The 12,024-nt window shown below is 44.3% G+C and overlaps 1 protein-coding gene across 1 annotated transcript in view; it reads left to right on the top strand.

Annotated features, from left to right (window-relative positions):
- skila (SKI-like proto-oncogene a) overlaps positions 1 to 12,024 on the top strand; it is a 33,100-nt gene that overhangs the window by 15,958 nt on the left and 5,118 nt on the right. The window contains exons 2-6 of the mRNA XM_046051017.1: positions 3,952 to 4,050; positions 4,678 to 4,766; positions 6,342 to 6,484; positions 9,187 to 9,548; positions 10,188 to 10,418. Of these exons, the coding sequence (XP_045906973.1) occupies positions 3,952 to 4,050; positions 4,678 to 4,766; positions 6,342 to 6,484; positions 9,187 to 9,548; positions 10,188 to 10,418 (924 nt within the window). The remainder of the gene's footprint in view (positions 1 to 3,951; positions 4,051 to 4,677; positions 4,767 to 6,341; positions 6,485 to 9,186; positions 9,549 to 10,187; positions 10,419 to 12,024) is intronic.

A 12,024-nucleotide genomic window follows, 5' to 3' on the forward strand; every position in this document is an offset into this window, starting at 1 on the left:
AACAGTGTTTGGGTGTTTCAGGGCACAGAAGGGATTTTAAATAGATTTTGATAACGCGCACACACAAGCTGCTCTGGAATGAAAGGTCAGACCCAGGCTTGCCACATTTATTGTGCCCTAGATAAGATTTGCCGTTAGGGTGTGTGTGTGTGTGTGTGATTGTGTGTGTGTGCCCTGAGACGGCAGTCATCTGGAGTGTCCATGTGACCGTAGTTGAGAGGGGAGGGGGAGAGCTTGACCTCGGACTTGTTTGCACTCTGTGTGGCAGTGTGTCTGCCTTTAAGCTTAGATGAATATAAATTAAACCATGAGTAGAAAAGAAACCAGATTCCTTGTGTCTGCAGGTATGAGGGCTGACTGGCAACAGCTGAAAGACACTCACTCATATCCTTTGGAGTCTTCTGATACAAATAAAGTATTAGTTGTTTTTTTAACTTTAAAAAAACAACTAATCTAGTTGCAAAGTGAACAAGCTTAAAATTACACCTTTTTTTTAGATTACTCTTTGCAGAAGCTTACACGGGTATGTCACCATACATTTCAAATGCCCCTTTGCTGTGCATTTTCCAGCTAAAAAGAGAATAGAGCAAACCACAGTATCCCTGGTGTAAAGGAGATGTTAGTGCTTTGCGGTGGGAAAGCTAATGTTGGCTCTGGTGTACTCTGGCTTTTGCCAGACTGTGTATGGTAATGTACGGTCATGGGTGTCTGTGTAGTACTAGAGTGGTGCTTGCTTGCTTGTAATTGTTGGATTTAACCTCACTCAGGCCAAATAATGCATCTGCTGTAGAAATGTCACATGTGCTAATAGTCTGGGGACTAAACTGAGGCTCTGGAAATGGGTCATATTGTAAAACTTCACATGGCCGTGTGTCTACAGTTGTTTTTTTTCTAACTGTGTAGTGGTGGGATGAACTGTGTGTAGCTGCAGCGGCAGGCAGACTGGTGGTGATTAGGAGCAACAGGGCAGAGTTCAGCTGAACGAGTGTGTGGAATACTAATCCACATCATCATACGGCGAGCTTCAGCCTGACAAAGGGCTGGACATGACGTGTGAGAGTGTGTGCGTGTTTACGCATCATTATTTTAGATTAGGACTGAGTAGCAGCGTGGCGTGTATTAATAAAGCAAGGTGGGTGGAGAAAATGTGAAACAGAAGACGAGAGAGAGAGAGAGATGGGTAACAGGGAAAAGAGGAAAACAGTTGAAAAATGTGGAAACGTTTGCAGTCGCACACATTTGTAAAGGTATAGGCTGGAATAATGAGCAGGGGATGTGTGAGTGAGTGTGTGGGCGGGGGGCGTTAAGCTGTCAACTGTCAGGTAACTGTCAGGAATTACAGGGAGAGACGCAGACAACCATTAGTTGAACACACACATACATATACACGGATACACACACCCAAGCATATATACACTTTGTACACACACACACCTACCTTTTTAATGAGCTGTCAGTTGTCTCATCAGCATAGCATCTGCTGTCACGGGGGTCAAGCAGATGAGACCTCTGGATGACCTGGTGTTGATGTCAGTTTGGGCCCATGTTCTCCTTCTGTCTGTGTTAGTCTCTCTCTCTCACGCACGCACGCGCGCGCACTTGTGCAAGGGGAGTGACAGATTTTAGGGGAATGTAGTAGGGAATGCCATCAACATAAACGTTCAGACAGCCTTAATGGCAGAAGGAATCCAGACAGTGTGTACCTTGTTCGCCTCGACACCACTGCAGTGGGATTATTATTGTTCCTGTCAATTCAACCTTCCCTCTATCTCTGCCCTGTCCCTTCATCCTCTCTGCCTCCCCTTCACTCCCTCCCTCCCTCCTCTTCAGCTCTGCAGTACTGCCTTCTGGAGGGGGAAAAAAGGCCAACCACAAGTGCTCGTAAATGGACGAGCCCCCCTTCTACACACACACACACACACACACACACCCCCACCCACCCTCCCTGGCAATACATATGGCTCCAGCCCATTACATTTGCATGCTCATTCATCCATGCTGTTGTAAATAAGGGACTATCCCCTGCATGCAGTACTTAAACACACACATACTCAAATAAGGACTACTAGTAGTTGTTTTTTGAGACATAACAGAAAAGGTAACAGGCGTAGGTTATTTCTTCACTATATATTTAATGCAATAGTTTAATATTTTGGGAAATATGCTTCTTTCGTTCCAAGCTGAGACCAGATTGTTCCTGTGCTGGATCCAGGACGTCTATAGTTTAGCTTAGCATAAAGGAGGAGGAGGCGGAGACAAACGGCAACCCAGGTTCTAATCCAAAGTTCATAAATACATTTTCACCTCTAACGCAGACCTATTAACGCCGTGGTATCTCGTTTGTTTAACCCGTATATAAACAGAAATGTAAAAACATCTGTGATTTTAGAGGAAGAGTCACATTAGAGAAGCTATTTTGCTTCATAAATGACTTTCCAAAGTTACCAAAATGTCAAACTATTCCTACAAAGGTGTGTGTGTGTGTGTGTGTGTGTAAGGTGGCTAATACCTAGCTGTCACAGTAATTTGGTCGTATTGTTCTGAGTCTGTTTAGCTCTGGTAATGACAGTGTCTCTTAGCCCATGCAGTGCAGAGGAAATCTTTGTCTAGCTAATGAAAGGTTTTCTTTATCATTCGCTGTATCCAACTCTTTGCATGTATTTTTGTGGATAAATGTTTATAGATGGCTTTAGGCTAGTAGGGCTAGTAAGTAAATTATTGATGCTTTCAAACAGCCTCTATCTCTTTCTCCCGTCCTTCTGCACTTTGGTTCTGCTTGTTCTCATTGAATTCTCTCTCCGCCTCTTTATCCTCTTTCCCTGTAGCTAAATGTTACAACAGCATAGTAACAAAAGAAACTCAATATGTCAGTGGAAACAAATCTAAAATGTAAATAAAATTCCTGACATCAAAAAGTGTTTGTGGGGGAGAGCAGGACAGAGGCTGCATCGTGATAATAAATACTAGTCTTTAGCTCCCGGGGCCGTATAATACCAGGTTTTGGTACCTATCCCTAAATAATTTTCCTTATTCATTGTGTTTCAGGCAGTCGTTTGTGGTGTGTTTATTGAACGTGTTCATATTGCTCTGACGATAAAATTTATAGATAGCGGTTCATATTGCATTGCTGGAAAGTCTTGTTCCTCTGGTACCTTTGCTACATATCAGTTTGTTTGTGTGTGAGAACTGCAGGCAGGCTTGTATGTAGTGTCAGGCCTGTCTGCTGCAGATAAGCATCAACTCCATCAGCTTGTAGCCTCTCACTGAGCGTGTCCTGGATTTGCTCAAAAACACACACACAAGGACACACAACTAGAGGCAGTGCCAGCAGTATTTACTGAACACTCACGGCTCAGAGCGTACGAAGCTGACACAATGAATCATAGACATTCAACAGAAAATATGTCTACGCATTGAGCAAAAGGCTGACTCCGACTGCGTTGCATGTATACCGATGACTCATGTGCACAGAAGCACATAATGACGGGCCATGCTGTAGCCATGTTGACTATCAGCGTGGCTTTCCTTGTGTTTTATTCATAAGCTTTCCTCAGTGGTCTCATTCAGCCTCTACTCTTAGCTTATTCATTTTCCTGCTGCCTTTGTTTTCTCCGACACTATATCTCAGCCGACTCAGGCCATGGCCCACTCGCACAAGCTGCTCACTTCTAATGCCATTTGTCTCCATTTTCTATCTCTTGGATGTGATTTGTCTCTATTTCCTATAGTTTAAATGCCATTTGTCTCTATCTTTCCCGTCTGTGACCTTAGCCTCTGCGGTGCCAGTTATAATAATTTTTTTCTCACCACTTTCTTCTTCTCGTTCTCCCTCGACAGAGTCCGTGCATCATTTTAATTGCTCTTACGAATGTATTTTATGCAGCACTCTATCTTGCCGCTCTCTTTCTCTGTTGCGTTTAACCTTGGCTTGTCTTTCTCTGGGTGTTGCAGAAGGCAGTGGAGGAGGAGGAGGAGAGCCAGGTGAGGAAATCCTCGGCAGATCTCTGCTCCCCCAGCAGCAAGCTGGCCGATGCTGACCCTGCGCGAAAGGTCAGTTGCCGGTTCCCTCCCCATATCCATCCACCCCACCTCTCCGTCGACTCGTACTTCCTACCAACATCCCGTCCTCTCTTCCCCCTCCCCCGCCACTACACACAGGTCAGCTCTCAGGGTCGCCAGACAACCTCCCTGTTCACCCATTCATAGCGGCACACTTCTCCTCTCTGACCTGTCAGGAAATGCACTCGTACAGCTGCTCCCCCTTATTGCAGTACACGCAGGGAAGAGGCTCTTTAACATGCATGATTATCTTTTTTTACACACACACATTATTACACACACACTTTTAGCTGATGCCTGATGGATGATCACTCATCCACGTGTATGCATGCATATATTAGCTTTATTAGATTATGGCTCCATAAGCGCCAGCAGTACAGAACACTCCCCTCTTCTCCTGCTGCATCTCTCCATGTATGCATGTGTGTGTACACATGTGGGTCTGTGTGTGCATGCATCTTGTGATAATTAATTTATTCAACTCCAAGATGGCATGCAAAGATCAATAAATGCGGATGGACGATGTCATTCTATGCCTTTTGTAACATAACGCAGTAGCTTAGAAGAAAATGTTGCTGTGGTGTGTGATATTTATGTGTCTGTGGGGGGTTTCCACAGGGGAAAACATCTCCACCTACTTTGGTGTTCAACCGTCTTTTCTCGGACATCAAGGAGGAGCCAGGACACCCCACCCTGGTCCATCCCAGGTACTACACCTCATTAACTTTGATATCAATACCTGAAGCTATTCTTTACAAGCCCTGCTGCCTCTATGCCAGATAGTGTACGTGTGTTTCTTTGCCCTTCTGCTTTAGTAAGAAATGTTAAGTTTCAGTTTGACTTCAGTTTCTTTTTTAGTAAATGAAATTCCCATCCCTAATTTGCTGGTGCTGTGTTCCCTCTTCTGCCTCCTCGTGCTTTATCCTTCATCACATGCGCCACTCCTCACTTCCTCCCTCCTTCCCTTTTCTTCACAAAGCCCTTGTTTTCTCTCTTCTGCTTCTCTGTTCCTCCCTCAATCCCTCCCACAGAGGATACCAGCCTGTGTTTGGATATGACGTTCTCTGAGAGCTAGTAATCTGGGTCAGATAGTAATCTGACCCAGATTAAAAGATGGAAGGTTTATGGTGCCACGGCTACATGTGACTGCCTTGACACACTGACTGTGTGGAGGCTCGCAGACGCCCGGGCCAGACAAATTGGCAAGATTAAAGTTCTGGTCACCTACCAGCCTCACATGACTGCTACGCTCTCTCAAACCAGTCAGGACTTGCGCAGTGCAGTTTGAAGCACGTGTCTTGCATTGCAGCGTTGGTAACAATGAGCTGCTACAGCCAAACGTCGTGCTTGACATCCGCAGCACTTAACGGGTTACCACCGACATCCATTAGCGGTACACTTGAAAATAATACTTCAAATGCGAGGCAGTATTACATTATTCAATCACATCTTAGGCGTTTTCATGTGAAGGAGTTTCAGATTCACATGCAGGCGAGCAGGCAGCACTTCGTTTCCATCCAGAGGAGAGGAAGCGAGGCTTGGTTGGTCATGCCATAGTTTTTCAGGCAGAGCCCGCTGCGCTGTCATGCTTAACCTAGTTCACAGCTCTATCTGCAGGGGGCTACTGATGGGGGGAGGGGTTCAAAGCTTCTCTTCGCTCCGCTCCTCTCCTCTCCTCCATCTCTCTCTCTCTCTCTCGCTCCCCCCCCCCACGCAGCTAGGAATAGACAGATAGTGTTGGCTCAGTGACTTCAGTGCATTTCCAGGCACGCGCTCGCTCTCTCTCTCAGTTGTGCCCACTATCTGGACATTTGCGATAAGCCGAAGGTCTGTTTTGGCTGAGATTCTGTAAACATGTGATAAGAAATGTCCATATTTTCCACACTGTGTTTTCAGCTCCTGTCTTCAGATGGTGCAGTCACTGTAGCCACCAAATGACTGTTGTTCTATTACTCTGATTAAGCTGGGTTTTATTACTGTAGAGGTAAAACGGCCATATAAGTTATAGCAGGCGTATGTGTATTGGCATTGCAAAGTCCATAGCTTTTAACATTTTACGATATTTACTGCAAAGACAGAAGTATGTGAAAGGTGACACTGCTACCATTATAACTAGAATGACTAACAATCAATTCAGTATGTACTTAATTAGCAGCATAACCCACCTTGTGCAATCAGGGAAAACTTGGAATTTAATTTAAATTACTTGCTATTTTACATTCAGTATTAGATTCAGTTTAGATCTTAAATGTCTTCTTTCTTTGTCTCGGTTTCTCTCCCAGTTACTACCTGTACACATACGATAAGATGGTGGCTCCCAACGTGTCTCTGCAGAGGGAGGCGGAGATGAGCCCCGAGATGTTCGGCGCGCTGCTCAAACACCACTACAGCCGCAGAGTGCTGGGACATGACGAGCCACCCATGGGTCAGTAATGTCATACCCACACTAATACACACAGTACAAAGGGAGACGAATGGAAAACCATTTACATAATATGCATACATGGTATTGTCATGCTCAATTACAAACATATACCATTTTACCACACCAATGTAGAAATTGGATTTGCATTACACACATGTTCACCATTTATATATGCATTTATATAGCAGATTTCATTCCAAGCGAGAAGGAATTTTTGTCTACTTTTGAACAGTGTTAATGCCAGATGACATAAGATGTCTGATCTTGGATAAGCAGGTCAGAGAGGTACTGTACTACACAATGCCAAATGCGCTTTACAGACGAGAAGTAAAATGTGATCAAATTTAACATAAACCTTCCCAGACATAAAGTCCCACGTCATGCTTAAACCTGTCCTCCTTTTATATTTTTATATACAAATCAAGCAACTACTGAGCACGGGAATTCCCACCCACATATCAGGCCTTTTCATTTATATGTTATGATCAGTTGTGTCAAACACTGATTCAAATCTAACACTACTAAAATAGAATAATTCCCTTTACTTACTTGACGACGTGTGTTCATGCAAGTGAAAAACTTAAAACAAGCACACGCAGAACGCATGAAAAGGCAGGATATTGCTTCCAGTTTACCCACTGAATTATTAACTGTAGAACTAGTTAATTTTAGCTACATGCTCCAGAGTCTATGTTACCCACTCAACATGAGACAACAGGTAAAGTGACAGGTAATGTTCAGAAATCGTATAAGCATGGTAAAAATACCACTATTAAAAAGGTTTGGATATAAACAAAAATGAATTAAAGAGCTGAATGAAATACTAATTAAAAAAGAAAATGATTGAATACCTATTTTATAATGTCATCTAATCATTTTAACCACTTTACTTTAATGCCTTCTATTCAGCATTTATGCTGAACAGATAATGAATGACTGCAAAGTGAAACACTATTTTTGTTTTCAAATATTAATGTGCTCTAGTCTTAATTTGATATTAGTCAATTTCAAATTAAAGGATTTCCATTAACAACCAAAGGCGGACAACACTGGTGATATTTGATCATTAACTATTAATTATATTAATATATGGATATTATATTAATAATTAAATACTGTGTCCACTGCATGTACATTAGACACACAAACACACATGCCGACTATGAATATGTGACATGGCAAGCAAGAGCGATTTACATACAACATAAGCAGAAGAGACATTCAGATCACGTCCCTGTAACACACTTGAAGAGCAGACACGTGCTTACTGTAAACATACAATCTGCATCTAACACACACATTCATGCACGCACACTTCAACAACACAACATTGCAGCCTGCAGCGACGCACATAATCATGCTTTGACCTTCATATAAAGACTTGGGGGGCGGGGGCACCTCACTATCGATGAAGGAGAGGGGTGGAAATGACAGTGACCCCTCTCCGCACTGTGTTTTTATGTCTGTATATATGGAGAGAGAGAGAGAGAGAGAGAGAGAGAGAGAGAGAGAGAGAGAGAGAGAGAGAGAGAGAGAGAGAGAGAGAGAGAGAGAGAGAGAGAGAGAGAGAGAGAGAGAGAGAGAGAGAGAGAGGAATTGTTTCGGTCATTATTTTTACGCCACATCTGACTGCCAGGTCGTCTCGCTCTCATATCTCTCGGGCGTTCTGCTCCCCCTTTTTCTTCTCCAAGCAATCTGTCTATCCTCCCTCCATCCTTTTTTTTTTTCCTGGCAGCTATCTCCACATCCTCTGAGTCTGTCCTCCGTCTGCTCCCGCACTTCGTCTTTCATCCCTCCATTCATCCACACTCGCCTCTTTCTTCTCTGGCTCCCTTCATCTCCGCCTCCCTCACAGTCTGCTGTCACTTTTTCCCCCTCCTCCTCTTCATCCTCCTCCTCTTCTCTCCCACTCTGCCTTTCACTCTTTCTGTTGTGGCATTTTCTCTCTCTCACTCTGTCTCTCCCTTTCTCTCATTCTCATCTGCTTATTTCCTTTCCAACCACTACCAAATGACCCACTCCTGTTATTTGTGTGCTTCTACCATTTTGTGTGTGTGTGTGTGTGTGTGTGTGTACGCACATGTGCAGCTTGAGTCAGTAAAAGAGTGTGCTCTCCAGTGCCATGTTGTATACAGAGCATGCTGTTTCCTGTCGCACACATACTGTATGAATGCATTTGGCTGGTAAACAACACACCATTCTCATGCTGTCTTTCACTATTTCTTCTTCTCTTTCTGTGTGTGAGCTTAAACATGCACCGGCATTATTAGACTACACATGCCCCATTGCAGCATCTGTGCACATGTGTCTTTGTGTGTGAGTGTGTGACACGGCCTGTTTGATCCTTCTCCCAGGATGTGCACCTTTTTTAAAGGCTACAGTGAGAGAATAGGCCAGAGTTTGAATAGAGAAGCCCACGCAGAGCAGCGCATCTCCCACACACGGCCCTTTAGGCGCGCTCGCTCTCTCTCGCTCTCTCTCTCTTGTTTGTCAGCTGTTGCCATGCCGCGCTTCTGCTTGCGTGTGCACTCACGCTGAGAAAGAGGTGTGAGCTTCTGTGAGGTTGTGCGAGGGTGTTACAAAGCGTAGGCGGGAGTGTACACTAGCTTAGCTCGCACTTCCTCTCTTTCAATCACCTCCCCTGCTTTTTTTTAAATTTTTTTTATAAACTCTCCTTCATCCTCCTCTTCCTCCCTCCTCAGATCTTCATGCATCGCCTCCCGCCGTTGCAGGCACCGAGGAGGCCAAATCCCAACGTGCCGCTACTGCCTTGGCCACCGAGCGGGAATGCCAAACCCAGGCAGTTTCCATGGAGACAAGCAGCCTGAGCTGCAAGAAAGTCACCCACCATCCCGCCCGCACCCCTCCTCCTCCTGCGTCGTTGTTGTCACCGGTAACGGAAGTAGTGGCTAAGGACATGGGCTCCGCCATGAGCAATGCTGCAGTGGTGATGGGGGGGCTGGAGGATGACAAGGACAGGATTGTTGTGGAGATCATGCAGATGTACAGCAAGCAGCAGGAGAAGCTCAACTCCACCCTGCATAAGCAGCTGCAGCTGGAAATGGTGAGTTTGCAGTCTGAAAGAACAAAGACCGAGATAAATGAGCTCCTGACTAGACCAAATCTGTCCTCGCCTATTAAAAGTGTCCTTGATGTAGATGTGGAGGTGATGTTCACCTCCCACCGACCCCTTCATCCCACTGCCTGGAAAAATCCAAAAGGCTAAGTCAGCACTCCAATTAAGTTAAATCAGTGCTTCACTAATATATAACATTTTAATATTATTAAAACATTCCTACATTGTAGTGACGTCCACATCTACTGCTTACTTATGTCACTGTATTCACAGAGAATTGCATTTGTATTCTAAAATGAGATATTCAGTTATAAAAAGACAAAATAACAGAAAAAAGGTAAATGTATAGCCGCAGAACTTTAATTTCTAGTCTGTCCTCTTTTCCCACTTCAATTTTTTTTTGCTCTTGACTACATCCATAATGGCACTGAATCTGTTAAAGGTCATTTATAAAGTTTTTTTGATCTGTCTGAATTTGGTCCGCAGGCCGCCATTTGAGTCCCTTGTGGTATCAAACACCTGACCTCCCTGTGGAGGGGCTGAAATATAAAACATTTTCTCTACAGGGGTCAGTGAAGTATCACATTATTATTGTTATTTCCCTTGACTTAGTCTCTATGTTTCCAGGAGCTGGAGGCGTTGCGTGGGGGCGAGGCGGCGAGGCTAAGGGAGCTGAGCGCTGAGCAGCGGGAGCTGCGCTGTGAGCTGGAGGCGGTGCACAGCGAGCAGGCGCGGCAGCTTAGCCAGGCCCGCCAGGAACAGCTGGAGCTGGAGACCCGTCTGGAGCAGCTGCGACAGCAGGCATGCGCCTGCGAGCCGGGGACACAACGCCAGCAAGAGGCCCACTACACTGCACAGGTACAGACTTAGAAGGGAACACGTGCATGTGCAGCACTGACTATGGCATCAGAGGCAGCCTGATTGAATCACATTGACATATGCAGTAAGCACATTGGCTTGCATGACTTAACATATGCTGTTTTTATCTCAAAGACATACTGCTACGCTTCAAACCAGGAAAGCATCAGTGCTGCTCTCCACATATCAATACTTCCTTGCACCTTCTAGTATTTAAACCATTAAATTCACATATTTTATTTATTATCATGATAATGCAAGAATTTCCATTTGTGACATTGGTGAAAAGATATTCACAGTTTACATCACTCTGTTGTCTGAATGTGCTGAGTTATAATGCAAACACCACTATATGAATCCTCAGTAAATTCCCACTGGTCCAGCAGTATGCTAATGCTAACTGTTTCCATCAGTTAGTGGCAAAGAACACTTAAGATCACATGGTCAGCACCCACAAAGCGGGCGGCTGTGGCTCAGGTGGTAGAGCGGTTTGGCTGTTAATCGGAAGGTCGGCGGTACAATCCCGGCTCCCCCAGGCTGCATGTCCTTGGCAAGATACTGAACCCCGAATTGCCCCTGGTGGCTGTTCCGTCAGCGTATGAACATGTGTGAATATTAGTTTATGTTTGAGCACTTAGGCTCAGTGTGTGAATGGTGAATGCTGATGTAGTGTAAAAGCGCTTTGAGTGGTCGAAAAGACTAGGCTCTATACAAGTACAGAGCATTTTACATTTTACAAATTTCCTTTAATGGTAGTGAAGGGTGTTTTCAAAACCTTTGCACCAGAGATGTGCCCCGGCATCAAACTCAGGATGTCTCCCGGTTGGGAAAGGGATTGCGCATGTGTTTGTGTGGTTGAGTTTAGTTCTGGCCTGAAAGTAGACATTGTGTGAAGAAATTTCCCAGTTTCACACAAATCTCTAAGGTGCGAGTAAAAACACAGCAGTGAATATGTCCATGACTGTGTCTTTATACATCTTTTCTTGTTTGACTCATTACATTTTTACCTTGAAAATGTGACCACTGGTGGCTGAAAGAGCAACACACAATAAGGGTTAGGGTCTCTGCTATCTGTTTGTCTTAATATTGTACGTAGGATCTGTTTTGTGTGCATGTCTGTGTTTTTTGAGTTTCTTATATGAAGAGAAGGGCTAAGGGAAAAAAAGTATTCTGCAACGTTGAATCTAGTTACAGAATCTCTTAATACAGTGGGGGAAATAAGTATTTGACCCCTTGCTGATTTTGCAGGTTTGCCCACTTACAAAGAATGCAACGATCTATAATTTTAATCATATGTACATTCTAACAGTGAAAGACAGAATCCCAAAGAAAATTCCAGAAAATCACATCATATGAATTTATAAAAATTGATAACCATCTGATGAGGAAAAACAAGTATTTGACCCCCTACCAAACAGCAAGTATTCTGGCTCCTACAAGCCAGTTAGTCTTTCTTTAAGACACAGCCCCAATCCCAACCAATTATCTACATCAAATACACCTGCCTCACCTCGTTACCTGTATAAAAGACACCTGTCAACACCCAAACAACCAGCATCACCACCATGGGCAAGACCAAAGAGCTTTCTACGGACAATCAGGGACA

The sequence above is a fragment of the Micropterus dolomieu genome, linkage group LG06 (assembly GCF_021292245.1).
Source record: "Micropterus dolomieu isolate WLL.071019.BEF.003 ecotype Adirondacks linkage group LG06, ASM2129224v1, whole genome shotgun sequence".
NCBI lineage: Eukaryota > Metazoa > Chordata > Actinopteri > Centrarchiformes > Centrarchidae > Micropterus > Micropterus dolomieu.